Consider the following 17418-nt stretch of genomic DNA (forward strand, 5'->3'; position numbering starts at 1 on the left):
AGGATGGTACTGTCCTCTTTTCTCCCACGTCAATAGGTTTCAATAAAAGTCCCCTTTTTTTACACGCCAAACTCAAAATATAAAAAATATTCGTCTATCACCAAAAAGCTGTTAATTTTTTGTTCGTACAGAAAAGAAATATTTGTGGAAGCGATGCATGTTTAGCTTTATTGGTAGCTATGTTTTGAAATAAAAAGTGTTGTAGAAAATCGTTTATTTTATTTTAACAAGTTTTGAGTAAGCAGTATATTTTTGAGTAAGTAAATATTTTCAAGAAAGTAAGGAAGACTTCACCGCGTAATGAAGAATCATTTTTAAGAAAGTAAAAGAATCACCGCATAACGTTGTCCGAGGTTTCAAAAAAAGTTTCGGTAGCGGCGCCGGTGCTTTTTACCCTCTCGTCCTATATTTTCTAATTTGAAAGTTGGCAACCCTATATAACCATTACAGATCCATTAATATAAGTAAAGGAAAACAACACAATAATTATCTATAATTAAGTTTTATATACGCATTTAATTCGATTATAAAATAAAAATAATTTGGAAACATTTTACAGAATTATTATATCACAATATTGTTATATTCTCTTAATTTAAATCCAGTTTCTTTTGCACACCTCTGGTACTATATGAATTAATTTAGCCTTTCGAAATTCGTTCATATTTTCTGTCTTTTTCGATATCATAGCGAAAAAGTCTACATCTTCGACGGCCACATCCACTGAACTATTCTTCTCACCGAATACGATAGTACTAAAGCCTATCGCATGTTTGGTCTCGGACTCCTTTGCAGCTGTTTCTAATTCTTTTAAGTACTGGTCATAGGTAAGCTCTAAGTTCGACTCCAACTGTTTTAACAATTTCGTGAATTCATCGTAATAATATCTGAAATAGAAAATTAAAATGTTAAATATATCTGAGAAAATAATAATATGAATATAATACATAATGAAAATAAACATTTTCCAGGTATTGTATTTCCTATGTCAGTTGGATTGGTTTATTTTTTATCGGCATCGTCTGGACACACAACAGTCCTAAACAAGTCCAAGTGACTTTGGAAGTACTTTTATCCAATCAATTATTTCATTACTGAAAATACAGGGTGCTACAAATTCGAGGTACGAGCATTGGGATCTAGGAAACCGTAATAGATACGAAGATGGTTAAATTGGGGCAGAGTTGCGCCTTGGGATGTTCACCAAGATACCATCAAAAAAGTTTTAAACATTTCAAGGATTGCTTTTTTTGAAAATATATTTTATTTCTTCCTGTCGTTACTTTTTCGAAAATCAAAAAACTAATTGCACATTCTCATATAGCCACTTTATTAGGGCTATCTGAAAGTATTTTTATATTTTCAGATAGCCTCACCCAAGCAACACAGATAGTAGCAGGTACGTTCCTGGGACTACAAAAGCGACCATCAAGTAGACTGCCACTATCGACGGCTACGTTGCCGCCACGTAGCCGCCACGTAACTGTTACTAAAATGGGGAAGAATTTAGGGTAACGGGGTAGTATACCGGGTGGTCCCAGGGACTAACGCTGCCACTATATTTCGTAACTATAAAGTGAAAGGGTAGTAGCGGCCACTATCCTGCTACGTAGCGGACTGGTCGCCCCTACGTAGCCGCCTGGTAACTGCTACTATATAGTAGCAAAACATTCTTCAAGCGACCTCTACTTTTAAAAAACGTTTTGAAATAAAATAATAATATGATATGACAGCCGTGGTGCATGGCCATGTTAAAGTTAAGTTAATAATGGCGTGTTATGTTTATGAGGAAAATGATGGTTTTTAATCGCGTATTTCGGACACTTCCAGGACTAATATAATAACGCACGTCAGTTTACTGACAAATATTACCGAGTTAGATGGAAATATTTTAACGCGCCTTCGAACTGATTCAATTTTGTAGATATTTAAGGACAAAAAATGATATCAAAAATATTAAAAATAATATTTCGTAATGCACGAAAGTGTATTCGAGTTCTAATTGGAAAAATAAATGCTTAAAGCACTATAAAACTTGAGAAAATAAAGAAAAAATTAAAATATATTAACAAATAAATTTAATTAAAAAATGTCTGACAGTAAAAAATGGCTGACGCACACTTCGCTACAATAAAGTTAGGCTCTTCCCTATGAAGTAGCAGGGACTACCCATTTTTTATCATAAAAGATCCGCTACTTCCAGTGATTAAGTTGTTACTACTCAAAAGTTACTTTGTAGTATCGGATACTACTTCGGAACTTTGTTATTCTTAAATGTATTTAAATTTTGTACACTATGGTAACTACTGGAACTAGAAAGTTACTTTGAACACCCAAAAAGTCGGACAATCAGGCATTTTGTGACAATATAGTTCCATATGTTTCTATAAAGTTCCGCCTACCTCTAATCTCAAAACAATTTAAGAACACTAATTTTTTATCTAGGAGCCTTGGAAAAATATATTTGATCTTTTAATGTTTTTCGTGTCTTGTCCTGACTGGTTAAAAGATGCCTAAATTGTATTTTTAATCATATCTCAATTTTTTCAAATGGAACGAGGATGACTTATTAGCATATTTGAAAAAAGGCATTTTTACGAATAATTTGGTACCACACACTTGATATTTCGAGTCAAATTGCCGTTATGAACCGATGTTACAATTTCAAATAAACCATATGAGAAAATGTCGTATTATGATATGTCATTCTATTCAGAGTGTCATTTTCTATTGACATTTTCTATTGACCTTTAAGCAAAAAAAAAAAAAAATATTGAGGGTGCCATTTAAAAATCAAAAGTTGTCTTTTCCGGTGAAACATGAATTGACCAAAAACAATTGAATAAAAAAAAATGATGAATGAGATAATCAAATTTTTTACTTTCACCCTAATCTGATTTACTTTAATTCCAGTCTCCAAAATCTCATTTAATTCTGTTACAAAATCATGTAAAAATTCTTGTAATGGAGGTTTTGACTCGCCACAATTAATAGCTGCCACCATGGGTTGATCGCAAGGATATTCATGCATTTTTAGGAGTATCGGCCAAAATTCTAATGGAGAACTCTTAAATGGAAGCAAGCCGTCAACATTAAAAATTAGAGACACCGATTCTAGGTTGGTCTCTTCGGATAAACGTTCTACTAAAATCTTCCTTATTCCATTGTACCAAAATTCTCCATTTTCCATTGGAACAATGACATAATATCTCAGTGTACTCAATAAAGGCCTGCTGTTTCCTGGCAATGATGTTAAGCCTTTATTTTTTAGTATACCAAGTAAATCTGTTAAAGCAATGTGGCTAATTTGGTGTTTTAATGCCCAATGCCTTAGTTCCTGACCTTTGTTTCTTTCTTCTCTGAGCTCTGTTTTATCTTTAAATTCATCAGTAGTCACCAACTCGACATTTCTAGAAAAATGCAGCTATAAGAACTTTACAAATATATAGAAAATACGACAATTATACATAATAATAATATGTGTATGAATTTTCAAAAATAAATTTAAAATAATTTATTGTCATATCAAGTCCAGTCATACTTCTCTAAATTTAATCCAATAAACCCTTTATCCTGGTGAACTTGTCTAGGAAGTTCCACTAGCAGCGCAGTGAACAAACAATTTTATTGATCTTTATTCTTGTGGTAACGGACAGGATGGGTAAATACGCGATCTGCTACTATAAAGAAATATTTTTTAGTTTCCACAACTTTATAGTAGCAAGACGTCAATAGGAGTATAGTACCCGTTACTTTATAGTAACAAACCATAGTCGCAGCTACTATTTTGGGACCAACAATTAGTACCCAAATGCCTCGTAACTTTGAGACCCAGAATATAGGGTACTGCGACTATTCTGCGACTAAGCATGGGACTATATAGTAACAAGTACTTCATACACCCATTTTAGTAGCACAGGCTGGTAGCCGTTCTGTATTTATTGTCACTATGTAGATTTTGCCACTTAGTGGTAACAATGAAAGGATTTGCGTAGTCCCAGTTACTAGACGCAACAACCCATTTGCTACCTTAATTTTGGGTGTTTAAATTCCAAATGACTAGTAACAGGGTGGTAACAGATACTATCCAAAAATACTCTGCAGTGGTATTACCGGATATAGTGACAAATTAGGTAACAGGGTGCACCCAGGAACTATGTTTTGGTAGCCAGTCTTAAACCGAAGGGATTTGGAACTATCTGTGTTGCTTGGGCAGCTGCTAATTTGTGAGATATAGAGGCCAACTTAATTTTTTATGCATTCGGTAATATAAGAAGAAAGTTCAAGAGCTATAAATAAAATTGAACGAAAATAGTTATTTACAGTACAAGTGTGTTTATGAATATGATTACAACGAGTGTGAACGATTAAAACGACGAGGTCGTAGACCGAGTCGTTCTAATCACACGAGTGTTGTAATCATGTTTAAACGCACGTGTCATGTACAACGTTTTATCTACAACCGAAAAATAAGAAAATGCTGTTTTAATTTTCGTTTATTAGTCGCCTACCTTTAACACCTTTAACTATGACATTTGTCACATTTATGCTGAAAAGTCAGTTTGCCCTGTCAAGTAAACGCGAGCACTTTTTGCCCAGAAAAATCATTTTAAAAATTACGATGAGCGATTCCAAAAGTCTCCCTTCAGATGTAGAACTTGCCGCAGTACGTGCCACGGAATCATTATTGCCGGAAAAGTTAATATATTTAGATGTTCGTAGTTGTTTTGCATTATTATATCAACTAGTTATTTATATTATATTATATATTATAGATTCATAACACCACTAGTTGTGTTATGAATCTCATAACGTAACTGAAATACTAAAAAATAGTGATGTAAAAACGTTATAACTAAACGGTTGTAGATAAATAAATTTGTGCAATAGGGTGGCAACCTTTTCGAACATGTAGAGCATTAGAAACTAGTTTGTAAAAGTTGATTTATGTATAATAACTACGATTAATATTATGCATATTATTAGATCACACAATGAGGTTTCCAATTCACGATAAAAAAGTTAAAAATAATATCTTTAAATTGCTGACCTGGATATTATTTATTTGAATCTTCCAATTGGCTCGATTTTCCTTATTGAATATTAATTCGCACTGATCAATATTGCTCGATAAATATAATCAGATATTTCCAATTCACGATAAAAAAGTTAAAAATAATATCTTTAAATTGCTGACCTGGATATTATTTATTTGAATCTTCCAATTGGCTCGATTTTCCTTATTGAATATTAATTCGCACTGATCAATATTGTTCGATAAATATAATCAGATATTTCCAATTCACGATAAAAAAGTTAAAAATGATATCTTTAAATTGCTGACCTGGATATTATTTATTTGAATCTTCCAATTGGCTCGATTTCCCTTTATGAATAATAATTCGCACTGATCAATATCGTTGCGATAAATATAATCAGATATTTCCAATTCACGATAAAAAAGTTAAAAATAATATCTTTAAATTGCTGACCTGGATATTATTTATTTGAATCTTCCAATTGGCTCGATTTTCCTTATTGAATGTTAATGCGCACTCTCTCTGATCAATATTGTTGCGATAAATATAATCGGACTAAATAATTTAAAAAACCAAAGTCAGATTTGAAATTATTTTAAATAATAATTAAATAGTTTTGTTGTTAAGGTACCGAAAACTAAAAAAAGTAGTGTGGCATATCATTGTACTCAGGAATCCGAGTTCTTTCAAAATCTGAAATAAAAAATGCAGTTCCGTATTTAAAAAAATAAGTTGGCCTCCACAGATTAGCAGCTAATTTGAAAATATAAAATTACTTTCAGATAGCCCTAATAAAGTGGCTATGAGAATGTGCAATTAGTTTTTTGATTTTCTAAAAGCTAACGACAGGAAAAAATGAAATTGATTTTCAAAAAAATCCGGTTTTTCTAAAAAACTCAACAATCCTCAAAATTTTTAAAACTTTTTTGATGGAATCTTGGTGTACATCCCAAAGAGGGTAACTTTGCCCCAATTTAACCATATTCGTATCTATTACGATTACCGAGATACGAATGCTCGTACCTCGAATTTGTAGCACCCTGTATATACAATTCAATCACTTTCATTACTGAAAAATGTTTTTTTGAAAGAAAATCTCATCAAAAACAGAATGTAAAAACATCTCAAGTCTCGCAACACAATTCTTCCGCTATAAAAAGTTCAGTTTATTTTATTTAGTTTGTATTTAAGCACCTATTAAACAATTTTGTTATAAATTGTTAGTATCAATATTGGACATCTTTATCACTGTAATAATTATAATGACTTGCCAATTGCACGGCAATTATAAGAAGAATAATCTACCATTTCGATTACTCAGTAAATCAAAACGTAAAATAAATAGAATTATCCTATGAGAATATCATATTATGAAGCACGTACTAAGTCATTATAATTTATTACAGAAATAAAGATGTCTAATATTCATACTAAAATTTATAAAAAAATGTTTAATAAGTGTTTAAATAGAAATTTAATAAAATAAACTGACTTGGTTTTACATGAGATCTCACAACTTTTTATAGTGCAAGAATTGTGTTGCAAGACTTGGCATGCTTTTACATTCTCTCATTGATTGAAGAAATAAAAAGAATCGCAACCTTATGGGCGATTTCGTGGCACAAAACCTGTCTGAGATGTAGCTGGAGTTACCGTCCGCCTGTCCGAGATTTAGTTTAGCTTTGCTCCGCTGCGCGCTGATAGTCGTTTACAGCGTAGCGGATAAAGAATACTGTACCGTTGTTCTGCTTTCAGTCGACAGAGTGAGTAGTTGGCGGAGAAATTGTTGCCAGAATTACTGATAAATCCGTAGATTTACGGATTTTGGGTACAGTACGTTAATAATACGGATTTTCTATCATTAAACAATTTAATATCTATACTAATATATAAAATCCTTAAGTGACTGACATACTGATTAATCACGATCCTGCTCAAATCACTCAACGTAAGAAGCTCAATTTTGGCATACAGGTTGATTCTAGGATGTAGAGGTTCGATGAGAAGGAATTTTTCGAAATTCCAGTTCCAAGAGGGTGAAACCACCCCTCAAATATTACAATATTTTTTATTTAAAAAACGGTCAAGTTTCGGAAAAAACGCTTAAACACGTATATTTTATTTTGTTTTTTTTACATATTTTAATATTTTTTAAAAATCTATACAGGATGTTTCAAAAAATCTAGTCATTGATTAATCACGATCCTGCTTAAAGCGCTTGACGTAAAAAGCTGATTTTTGGAAAACAGATTCACTTTAGGGTGTAGAGGTTCGATAAGAAAGGATTTTTCGAAACTCGATTTCTAAGGGGGCGAAACTATCCCTCAAATATTAAAATATATTTTTTATTTAAAAACCGGTGAGTTTTTCGGAAAAACTCTTAAACACGTATATTTTATTTTGTTGTTTTACATATTTTAAGATTTTTTATAAATTTATACAGAGTGTTTCATAAAATATGACCATTAAGTAATCACGATTCTGCTTAAACTGCTTGACGTTTAAAGCTGATTTTTGGCAAACGAATTGACTGTGGGTGTAGAGGTTCGATAAGAAGGGGTTTCTCAAATCTCAAATTCCAAGAGGGTGAAAACGCCCCTCAAATATTACAATATCTGTTATTTAAAAAAACGGTTAGTCTTTCGGGAAAACGCTTGGACAAGCATAATTTATTTGTTTTTTTTACATATTTTGAAATTTTTTAATAATCATACAGGGTGTTCCAAAAAGTTGGGTAATTTCTTAACCACGATTCTGCTTAAACTGATTGACGTAAAAAGCTTATTTTTGGCAAACAGATTTTTCGAAAGTCAAATTCCAACGAGATGAAACTACCCCTCAAATATTACCAAGTTATATAATAATATCGCCATATTGTTTTTTCTCATGCTGACATAAATGTGAGAAAATTTTATCCAGTTTGTATGTTAATGGAAATTCTTGCTTTGCTTTATCATCACCATTACAAATGATGAATTCGACGCGAACGAAGTCTCTGGTACACGCTAGGGATATTATAAATGATTGAACAAAGAACGGCGTCAGAGTTGGCATGGAAATGAAGATCGCTGTTATTTCATATGTAAAATATCATAGTAATCGTCATTTCGAAGCCAACGTAACGAGTTTTTTCCGATCATACGATATATTCAGTACCTATAAATGAATTGTATTTTTGTTGTTTATTCTATGTTTAACACGAATACATTTTCAATACATAAACGTGGACTTTTCATCTAAAGATATTTTTGTCAAACGTATAACAGATATTACCCATTGTGGCAACACTGTCGTTTTCAGTTCCACACCGTCTTCGATATTCCTGCGCTGGCCGAATTAGAGAAACTGAGTGTTTTATGCGTTGGCCGCAGAACGATTAGTGGCTCTACCGTACAGCACTTGAGACAACGACTAAAGAAAACAAGGACATGTAACGCCCATGCCCATATACGGGCTGCAGCAGAATTTGTTAGACGCCAATTTTTGGAAGTAACGAATGAGTCATCAGCGGGTCATCATCGACAATTTTAGCGATTTTTAATAGTTTGAGTGTAGTGAATTTTGTATAAACTTTATTATAATGGCGATTAGTTTTTCAGCTTTCAAGTGTAAAAGCCGCAGCGACAAGAAAGAGCCATTCCATTTTTAGCGTTTTTTATTGAATTCGATAGTTATTCTTCTGATATTATATGTACTTGATATGTGCTATACGTCGATACTAGTTTTGTACCTTTTGTTAACATTTTAATACTTTTTTTCTTAATTAATTAGTATGATACCACTGCATACACCATAGGCCTAGTCAAAACATTTATCAAAAATATAAATATCTCTTCAAGCCGCTATGATAAGAAAAATGTGTGCTACAGCACTGTTTCTAAGTCCTTGTGTGTATGCTTTATTCATTGACTTGAGACGTAAGAGGAAATCAAATTAGCCTTGACACGAATTTGCCCATTAGGCTGCGTATCTTCCCAATTCTTTCAATCAACAATTATACCTTAAATTAAAAGCTGTTCAGTCAATATTGGTAGCTAGTAGACAAACTAGTTCCACTGTTACCTGGACTATAGCATTATTCTACTAGCATTATTGAGTATTGCTAATGATGTACAACCTTCAGCAAAAAATACTACGAAAACACAATCACGATCTGTAGGGGAAGATTATGATAAATTTCTTGAACCTACAAATATGAATAGTAAATCAAGCGCAAGCCCAGATACTGCCAAACCGGATATCCGGAAAATTGGCTGAATCCAGTCAGAACCCGATTCCGGTTACATCTTCAGTAAAATAAAAACACTAATTCACCACAATACTCCAAAACGCTTTACTTTTGTAGTGGACGCGCGTTTCTCTAACCATGTTAGCATCATCAGCAGATGATTAAAACTAGACTAATATCTACTAAGAGTAGCGGCAAAACTAAACAAGCGATCCAAAACCAACCGAGCGTAGCAATTCATTACCGAAACTAGAGCAATAGGAACTAGTAGTGGGAAGTATCGAATGAATACTATCGAAACATTCGATAGTTGCAATTCATTCGAATAATTCGATAGTTAGTAAGAAAACATTCGTTGAAAACTATTCGAATAAAAATTATCGAATAGATCCGTCATCTGCCTTGAAATATTGTATTCTAGTAATTCGGCAGCAAAAACCATTCATTTATAAAATTCATTCATTTATGTTTTGTTATGAAATTCATTTATTCGTCAGGATCGATTATAATAAAATATTAACTGAATTTTAGTTGTCGCCCGGCGACGTAGGTTTCTTTCCGAGAAACCCGACAGCGGTCGGTGGCAATGCTATGAAAGAAGCCGGCATCTTTGATTTTTTGCGGAGTCAGATATAGATAAGGACACATTATTTTTTTTATTGAGGTGCTAGTATTTACGCAGAAAATACATTATGAAGGGCGCTGTTGCCATATTTTGGTATTAGTTGATATTAGCAAAGACTATTATTGTTTGGTTTTAGATAGTTAGGGATAGTATTGTACTAATATTCTGCATTTTTTTTTATTAATATTCTGTTGTTACACTGCAATAATACTTGTTATTTTGGATGTAGGTAAATGATTTTTAATGTTTTTAAGCAAAGACTGGTTTAATAAATAATAATAACTGTAATAATTTGTTATACCTATTAACAACAAAATTTAAAATCATTTAATATAAATATTTTTTTTAAATAGTAGCAAAATATAAACAACAAATTAGATGTCAAAATTATTTATATTAGATCCTATTTAAAAATAATATAGTCTCTAAATTTTTTGTGTGTGGCAACGTTGGTTTATTAAATAATAATAATTACAGAACTAATTTGTTATATTAACAACAAATTTTAAAATCATGAAATATAAACATTTATTAATTTTCTAAGCATGCAGTGTAATGGAAGGAAAATATAAATAAAAAATTAGAAATCAAAATTATTTATATTAGGTGCTTTATATTACTATTTAAAAATTATATTTACTTTTACTGGCATTTACTTTAAAAAATAAATGAAATATTTCTTCGCAAAAAACTACATGTAAGAGAATTAGCATAAACAAAATACAAACATCGTTAACTTTTCTTTTTAAATTGGCACGTGTAAAACTTTCATTTTAATTTTCTCACCCCATAGTTTGAGTTCGATATCCATTTACTTAACCACATTACTTAAATATGATTATTAAGTTCAACTAATTCATATTATTAAAACATCTAAAATACAAATATGTATTTTTAAAATTAATTGTAAGTTCATCTCATCTCTCTTAAAAATTGCTACTTCTCAAAATTTCCCATTAAAAATAGACCATATACCATATAAAATTAAATAATTGAAAGATCGGACTACGGAAAACCACACAAATTTTCGGAAAAATTTTGACCACCTGCACATGCACACAATCGTCAATAAATAAAATTAAAAAATAACTACTATTTTAGTATTTTAACTATTTTAATAAACGCAAAAATAGCACAGTATTTATACGGCGAAGTTATAAAAATTTGGAAGAACTAATAATGCACTGACGCATACAAAAATCAAACGAATACTAAATTTAATTTATCAAAAGCATTCGATAGTCGTGGCTCAACCTGTGGCTCAATGATAACCATTTAGTCGCACGGCGAGGTTGTCACATATGCTTTAGTATACAAATGAATGAATGATTTTATTCGAATAAAACCATTCGATAGTTGAAATCATTCATTAACCATTCGATAGTCTAATTCATTCGATAGTTCCCATCGCTAATAGGAACAGAGAACTGTAAGAAATTGGACCATTGTCTCTGTTCATACCATCTTTACATTTATTAACTTTGATGAACTCATATGCATCTAAATCATTAATGCAGTCATCATTTTACCAAAAAAAATTGATATCTATAGATGGTAGATATGGCTAGTTTAAATTTCTTAGTTCATAGATTACTTGGTTTTCCACTTACCAACGAAAGGTATGAAATAGAAAGAGATTAGGAATGTAGCTGAGTGTAATGAATATTCTACTTCATTAGTTGATAGATGTTAAATGTTATTAGAAAATTCAATAAGTTTGCGATTTCTGAAAATTCGACTTTTCAAGTGGCGAAGGATACGTCAAAATACACATAGATCACAATTATCGCATATTTGAATAAAAGTAATTACATGCATTTTTCTGCCTTTCTCTTGTGAACTTTTTTAGGATAATTAGGGTACACTGTCATGGAATTTTTAGTCGGCCGACTATTTAGTTACAAAAGTGAAAACAATGTATTCTTATGGAGCTGATCTGCCCAATATTTGATTGCATTACGTAGCTTGCACCAAACCAAACCAAACTATACGCTAACAGGCAATTTTTAATCGGCCGAATATTTAGTTGCAAATTTGTAACCAATGTATTCTCTTGGAGCCCCGCTCACATGCAATCACATAGTTGGCCGATCGGCTCTAAGTACCTATGTATTGTTTTCACTTTTGCAACTAAATAGTCGACCGACTAAAAATAACAGGTCAGCGCATAGACTTAATGTTTCGAATTTCCCTTCATATCATCCATAACTATTTAAAACCGTAAATCAGGTAATTCAAAGTGTCTTATTTTACAAATTAATATTTTTCTTTAGAAAATAAGCGATAATTGTTTTTGGTAGTTTATTTATCAATAGTGTTTGATAGAGAGTTATCCCGTGTTTTAAAATGAATTTTTAAGAATGTCACTTATAAACTTATGTATAGTGCTAATAATAAATTACAACAATTATTAGGTAATCCGAAAGATAAAATACCTCCACTGGAAAGGTCGAGTATTTATAAAATTTCATGTCAAGATTGTATTCAAAAATAAGTTGGGTAAACTAGAAGATCACTATTAACTAGATTTAGAGAACATATAGCTCATATAAGATATAGTAGAGCGGATAAATCTTTCGTTGCTCAACATATTGTTAATAAAGAACTTTGTATGGATATTAATAATTTAAAATTAATTAAACGAGTATCAAATTACAGGCAATTAGATTCATATGACAGCGTCAAAATTAATAAATGTAAATATGGTATCAATAGAGACAATGTTCCAATTCCTTATAGTTCTCTGATCCTATTGCTCCAGTTTCGGTGATTAAATGTTACGTTCGGTTGGTTTTGACTCGCTTGGCTAGTTTTGCCGCACTCAATTTGAAGATATTAGTTTAATTTTAATTATCGGCTGATGATGCTAACTTGGTTAGCAAAGTGCGCGTCCATTGCAAAAGTAAAGTGTTTTAGTGTATTGTGGTGAATTAGTGTTTTTATTTTACTGTTGTAACACCAAATTAATGTTCCAACCCTCAACTGTAAGACATCTCTAGTACTAAATCAAATAAAATTACCTCAGTAGATCATCAAAGTGCGCCTTGTGAACATCGTTTCTTATGCTGGTTAATAAAAAGAACACTACATCATTGGCGAACGACTGGTACTTACAGCCTTGAAAGTCGACCAGTTTAACCAGCGGTTCCTTGTCTGGTTGCGGCTTAATCATTATATTATTTACCCAGAAATCATTGTGGGACATGGTAGCCCATGGTTCAACACCTGGTCGAAAAGCTGGCGGGCCCATATGTTTGGTCATGTGTGGCTCTAACCTTGGAATAAACGGCGAGCATTCTGGTATTTTTTGAAGAGCGTTAAGCAACGCATGGCCGGGTCCTTTCTGACCTTCTGGTGGGCCATTTTTGTTTTCTCCCCCTGGCGGACCCTTTCCGAAAGGATGAGGATGCGGTGTATTGAGGTATTCCTTAACTACTTTGAATTGTTCCGGGTGTTTGATTCGAAGGGCTATGGGGATGGCGTGGAATAAGGCTAGCTCCTTAAGAATCGCTTTAGATGCGGGGTAATCGAAGCCAATGAAACGATCTTCGTTCTCATATCCTGAAAAATAATATTGTTATGAGTTAAGTTATACCTAAAGAAGCTAAACAAATTAGGCAAAGAAAATAAAGTCCTCCTACTCTGGGTGCTCGCTCACCAAGGGATAAGAGAGAATGAAAAAGTAAACGATCTAGCAAGGAAAGGAGCGAGCACTCCATTAACTGGACCAGAACGGTTCTGCTTTTCAAGCGGAAACCAACTTAAAGCGGAACTCGAGAACCCCTTCCGTAACCTGGAGTGGGAATCCTCCAACGGTCTATGATACTCGAAAAAGTTTTTGAAAACTTACAATCGAGAACAATCTTCGGATTTTCACAGGGTTTCTAACAGGACACTGTCTCCTCAACGAACACCTCGGTAGACTGAAACTGAGAAACAACGGCGAATGCAGATTCTGTGGGGAAAATAGGGAATCACCAGAATACCTTATTACTGAGTGCGCCGAGACGAAAACCGTTCGGTAATAAAGTTTAGTACGGATGATGTTGGAGATGAAGAGCTGGTCTTTGTGGAGCCGTCTCAGATACTGGCTTTTGTCAAAGCCCTGAGACTATATGGTGCGTAATCACTCGTTATAACTCAAGAAAGGGGAGCACACAATAGATCTGTAAGGTCGCGGTGATTAATCCCCCTTCTAAACATTCTACATGTAACCGATCAATTATGAAATTCACTTAGAACAAACCAATTAGGTATACAGGGTAAGTTTCCTACGATATCATACTAATTTAATATTAATCATACAGAAAGTTTGGGGCTTTTTGGTTTTACCTTATTAAGTAATTGTTATCAGGTAGTAATTGTTAATTTTAAAGTTTAATTTGATATAATGTCATTTTAACAGAACGTCAACGGTTTATTGTAGACGTATCTGTTTTAAAAAAGTAAAGTGTTACGAATAGTTGAATTTAAATATTTTAAATAGTTTTTTTCTTTATTCTTTGTATTTTTTTGCTTCCGACGACGGAAAGAGATAAACTTTCCGAAACGTTAAGTATTTTTTTCTTTGTTAGGCAAATTTGTATAACTGTAAACATAACTTCTGACAAGCAGTGTCCGTTTAGGTTTAATGCCCAGAAGTGTTTACAAAAAATAACTATTTTATTTTGTAGATTTTCTTGCAGTGCAGTGTCGAAATACCCATAAGGGATTTTTTTGGAGAGATGAATCCGCCACATAGGTATAGACATTTTTTACATAAATGTATATTTTTAAAACTGAATTACTAGCTATTCTCACAGAACGACCGGTCGACTTAAACTTCTCCCGTACCGCCTCTTCGAGTGCCTCTCTTAATTCATAAGTTCTTTTGTAAAACTTGTTTGATAACCATACCGCACCAAAAAAAAATCTAAAATGGATAGGTGAGGTGATCGAGGAGACTCATACAATTGGTCCACCTCTTCCTATCTCTAAATTTGGAAATTATGATATCAATAATTTTTAACATTTCTTTCATTATGGGGGAGTGTGCCATAATGAAAGTAATGTTGGAACCACTCTATTGATGCACGAGTATCTAAATTTAACTTTTCTAACATGTCTTGAAAACCGTTCTCTAAAAAAGGTAAGTAACGTTCACCGGTCAACGTATCCTCGACAATGTATGGCCAAGAAAAGTTGAATCAAAAATCCTACTAAAAATTCATATTTGCAATTTTTTTGTTTATTTTAATTTACAAAATTTGGACAGTTTCACATTTCTGAGAACAACGATGATTGAACTTGTTTCCATGGCTAACTAAGTGAAATTGTTTAAAAATGATAAGAATTGGCTATATAACTCAATAATTTTTCGAAAAAAAAACATACTTATTATAGCTTATATCGCTGAAAAGCTTAAAAAATGGCGCTTTTTGATGTTATGGCCAACTATGGTTTCCATTTAAAAAAACATATGTTTGTGTCATATGTCAAAAATTAGAGGCTTTAGAAAAAAAACGGAGGACACAATCTCATTAAGGATATGATTAACTTCAACTTTTATTTGAAAACTTTTTGTCTAAAATATTATAAGCTATATAGCTATAGATATATTATAATATTATAATATATAATATTATAATATAAGCCATGAACTTTTTAAAAAATCTGAAAGGCGTAAATTTATGACCCCACAAAACTGCAATTCTTTCACTATTTAACCGACCCTATTATCTCCAGTAGTTTCCGAGATACCCATAGTAAAAAACTCAGCCTGTATATTTTTCGTGCGTTTCTTGCATTGCAAAATATTTTTTTTTATTTCTTTATTTGTTGATATTTTTGGACTTTTTTTTAATTTTCATTTAAAAAAACGCTATATCTTGATAATATGGCACCATAGGTTGTAGACTAAATTTACAAGGAAAGAACTTACGAAATGGGAATATAATCCTATATGATCTAGGGATACAATAGCTCTGTAAGGTGATGGTGATAACCCCCTTCCATACCATTCTACATTGAATAATTGTTACAATAATTGATAACGATTATAAATTTTATTGTCAAGCAAAGCAGTAACTCAAGATATGCTTACCTTCTGGAATTAAGTTTTCAAGTAACAAGACCGATTCCTCATCGGCTTCTGTTTGTGTTGGGTCCAAACTCAATCTGGATCCGTAGTATTTCGGATATAATTGTCTACAATCGACTCCGTATTCGCTTGAGAATTTAGTTAATATAGGCAGAATTTCAACGTAAAATTTAATTTCATTTTTCATCGAGAATTTATGCAATTCGGGCCCCATCGAACTCTTTCCTAATGGTAGGCGCTTGGCTACAGCATTGACTATGTGTCTTTGGCCATTTTTCTCCACTTCGATGTCCACTCGTAGCACCAAGCTCAAGTAGTTCTCACCAGGGGCAGTTAGACGAGTCACTTCGACCTTCTTAATATCTCCATCAAGATGGACTATCTTGTCGATATCTTTTATCGAATAGTCTATATTAGCCATTGTGATATATGGATAATCTAAAAAAACGAAAATATTAAAATTATGAAAATATAACACGGGTAAAGTTACAAACATTTAGAAAATATATCTGGAATTATTTGAATTCAAAAATACTCTAATTGGAAGAGTGTTGAATACTGGCAATTTTTTCAGAAAATATATTTAATACCTGTGTTATTATATTTTAATTTTAAGTTAACGCTCAGCCGAGAAGTATTCTGTAAAGGCCGAAATTAGTGAATTTAGGAATTATCCGGTAAATGACGACACATCCGCACGATTATGTCATTATAGGTGTATTAATGGAATCCCACTGAGGCATGCCGAGAAATACAGATAGTTTGGTATAGTGAGTCATAACTTACATAAGTTAGTCTCTGTTATTACTAAAAAACTCAAAGAACAAACTTAATTTGGTTGGTGATGAGAATAGATTCAATCATGTTTTTGCTGTTGTCGGGTTAGATTAACAAATTGTCAAAATAAGTCTAGGGTGTACCATATCAGAGACCATATTTTTAGAAAATCCACGACAAAGCAAATTTAATAAAAAAAAATAATATACAGGGTGTCCCGTTTAAAAAAAACATAAGTTTAGGTTATACAGGGTCGCTTTTATGTATGGAAACGGTCGATTATTAGGTAAAATATACAAGGTACTGCATAAAGTTAAATATAAAATTATAGGGTTATTAAATGTTTATTGGCGAGTAATAAATTTATGTATACAGGGTCGGTCATAAAGTCGTGGCAGATCAAAGTTTCATTTTTTTAAATAGAACCCCCGATATATTATTGCATATTTCAATTCTTCCTTCCATTCTAAGCAAAAATTGAACATACAATGTACCTCAAACCAACCGTTTCCGAGTTATTGACTTTTCAACATATCACTTCAACAATTTGATTTAATTAATTTTTATATGTTCAGTTTCATTTTAAATTTAAGTATACAGGGTCGGTCATAAAGTTCTGGCACATCGAACTTTTTTTTTAAGTGAAACCCCCTGTATATTATTGCGTATT

The 17418-nt window shown here is 32.4% G+C and overlaps 1 protein-coding gene across 1 annotated transcript; it reads right to left on the bottom strand.

The window, feature by feature from the left end:
- Positions 1–486: 486 nt before the first annotated feature.
- On the bottom strand, positions 487–16614 carry LOC115890895. The gene is made up of 4 exons (XM_030911246.1): positions 16562–16614; positions 15975–16409; positions 12913–13453; positions 487–887 (listed from the first exon to the last, which is right to left on the bottom strand). Exons 2-4 carry the CDS (start codon positions 16390–16392, stop codon positions 596–598), a joined length of 1251 nt encoding a protein of 416 aa, XP_030767106.1. The 5' UTR covers positions 16393–16409; positions 16562–16614; the 3' UTR covers positions 487–595.
- Between the last annotated feature and the right edge of the window lie 804 nt (positions 16615–17418).

This window comes from Sitophilus oryzae, unplaced genomic scaffold (genome assembly GCF_002938485.1).
Source record: "Sitophilus oryzae breed Bouriz unplaced genomic scaffold, Soryzae_2.0 scaffold_937_pilon_pilon, whole genome shotgun sequence".
Classification (NCBI taxonomy): domain Eukaryota; kingdom Metazoa; phylum Arthropoda; class Insecta; order Coleoptera; family Curculionidae; genus Sitophilus; species Sitophilus oryzae.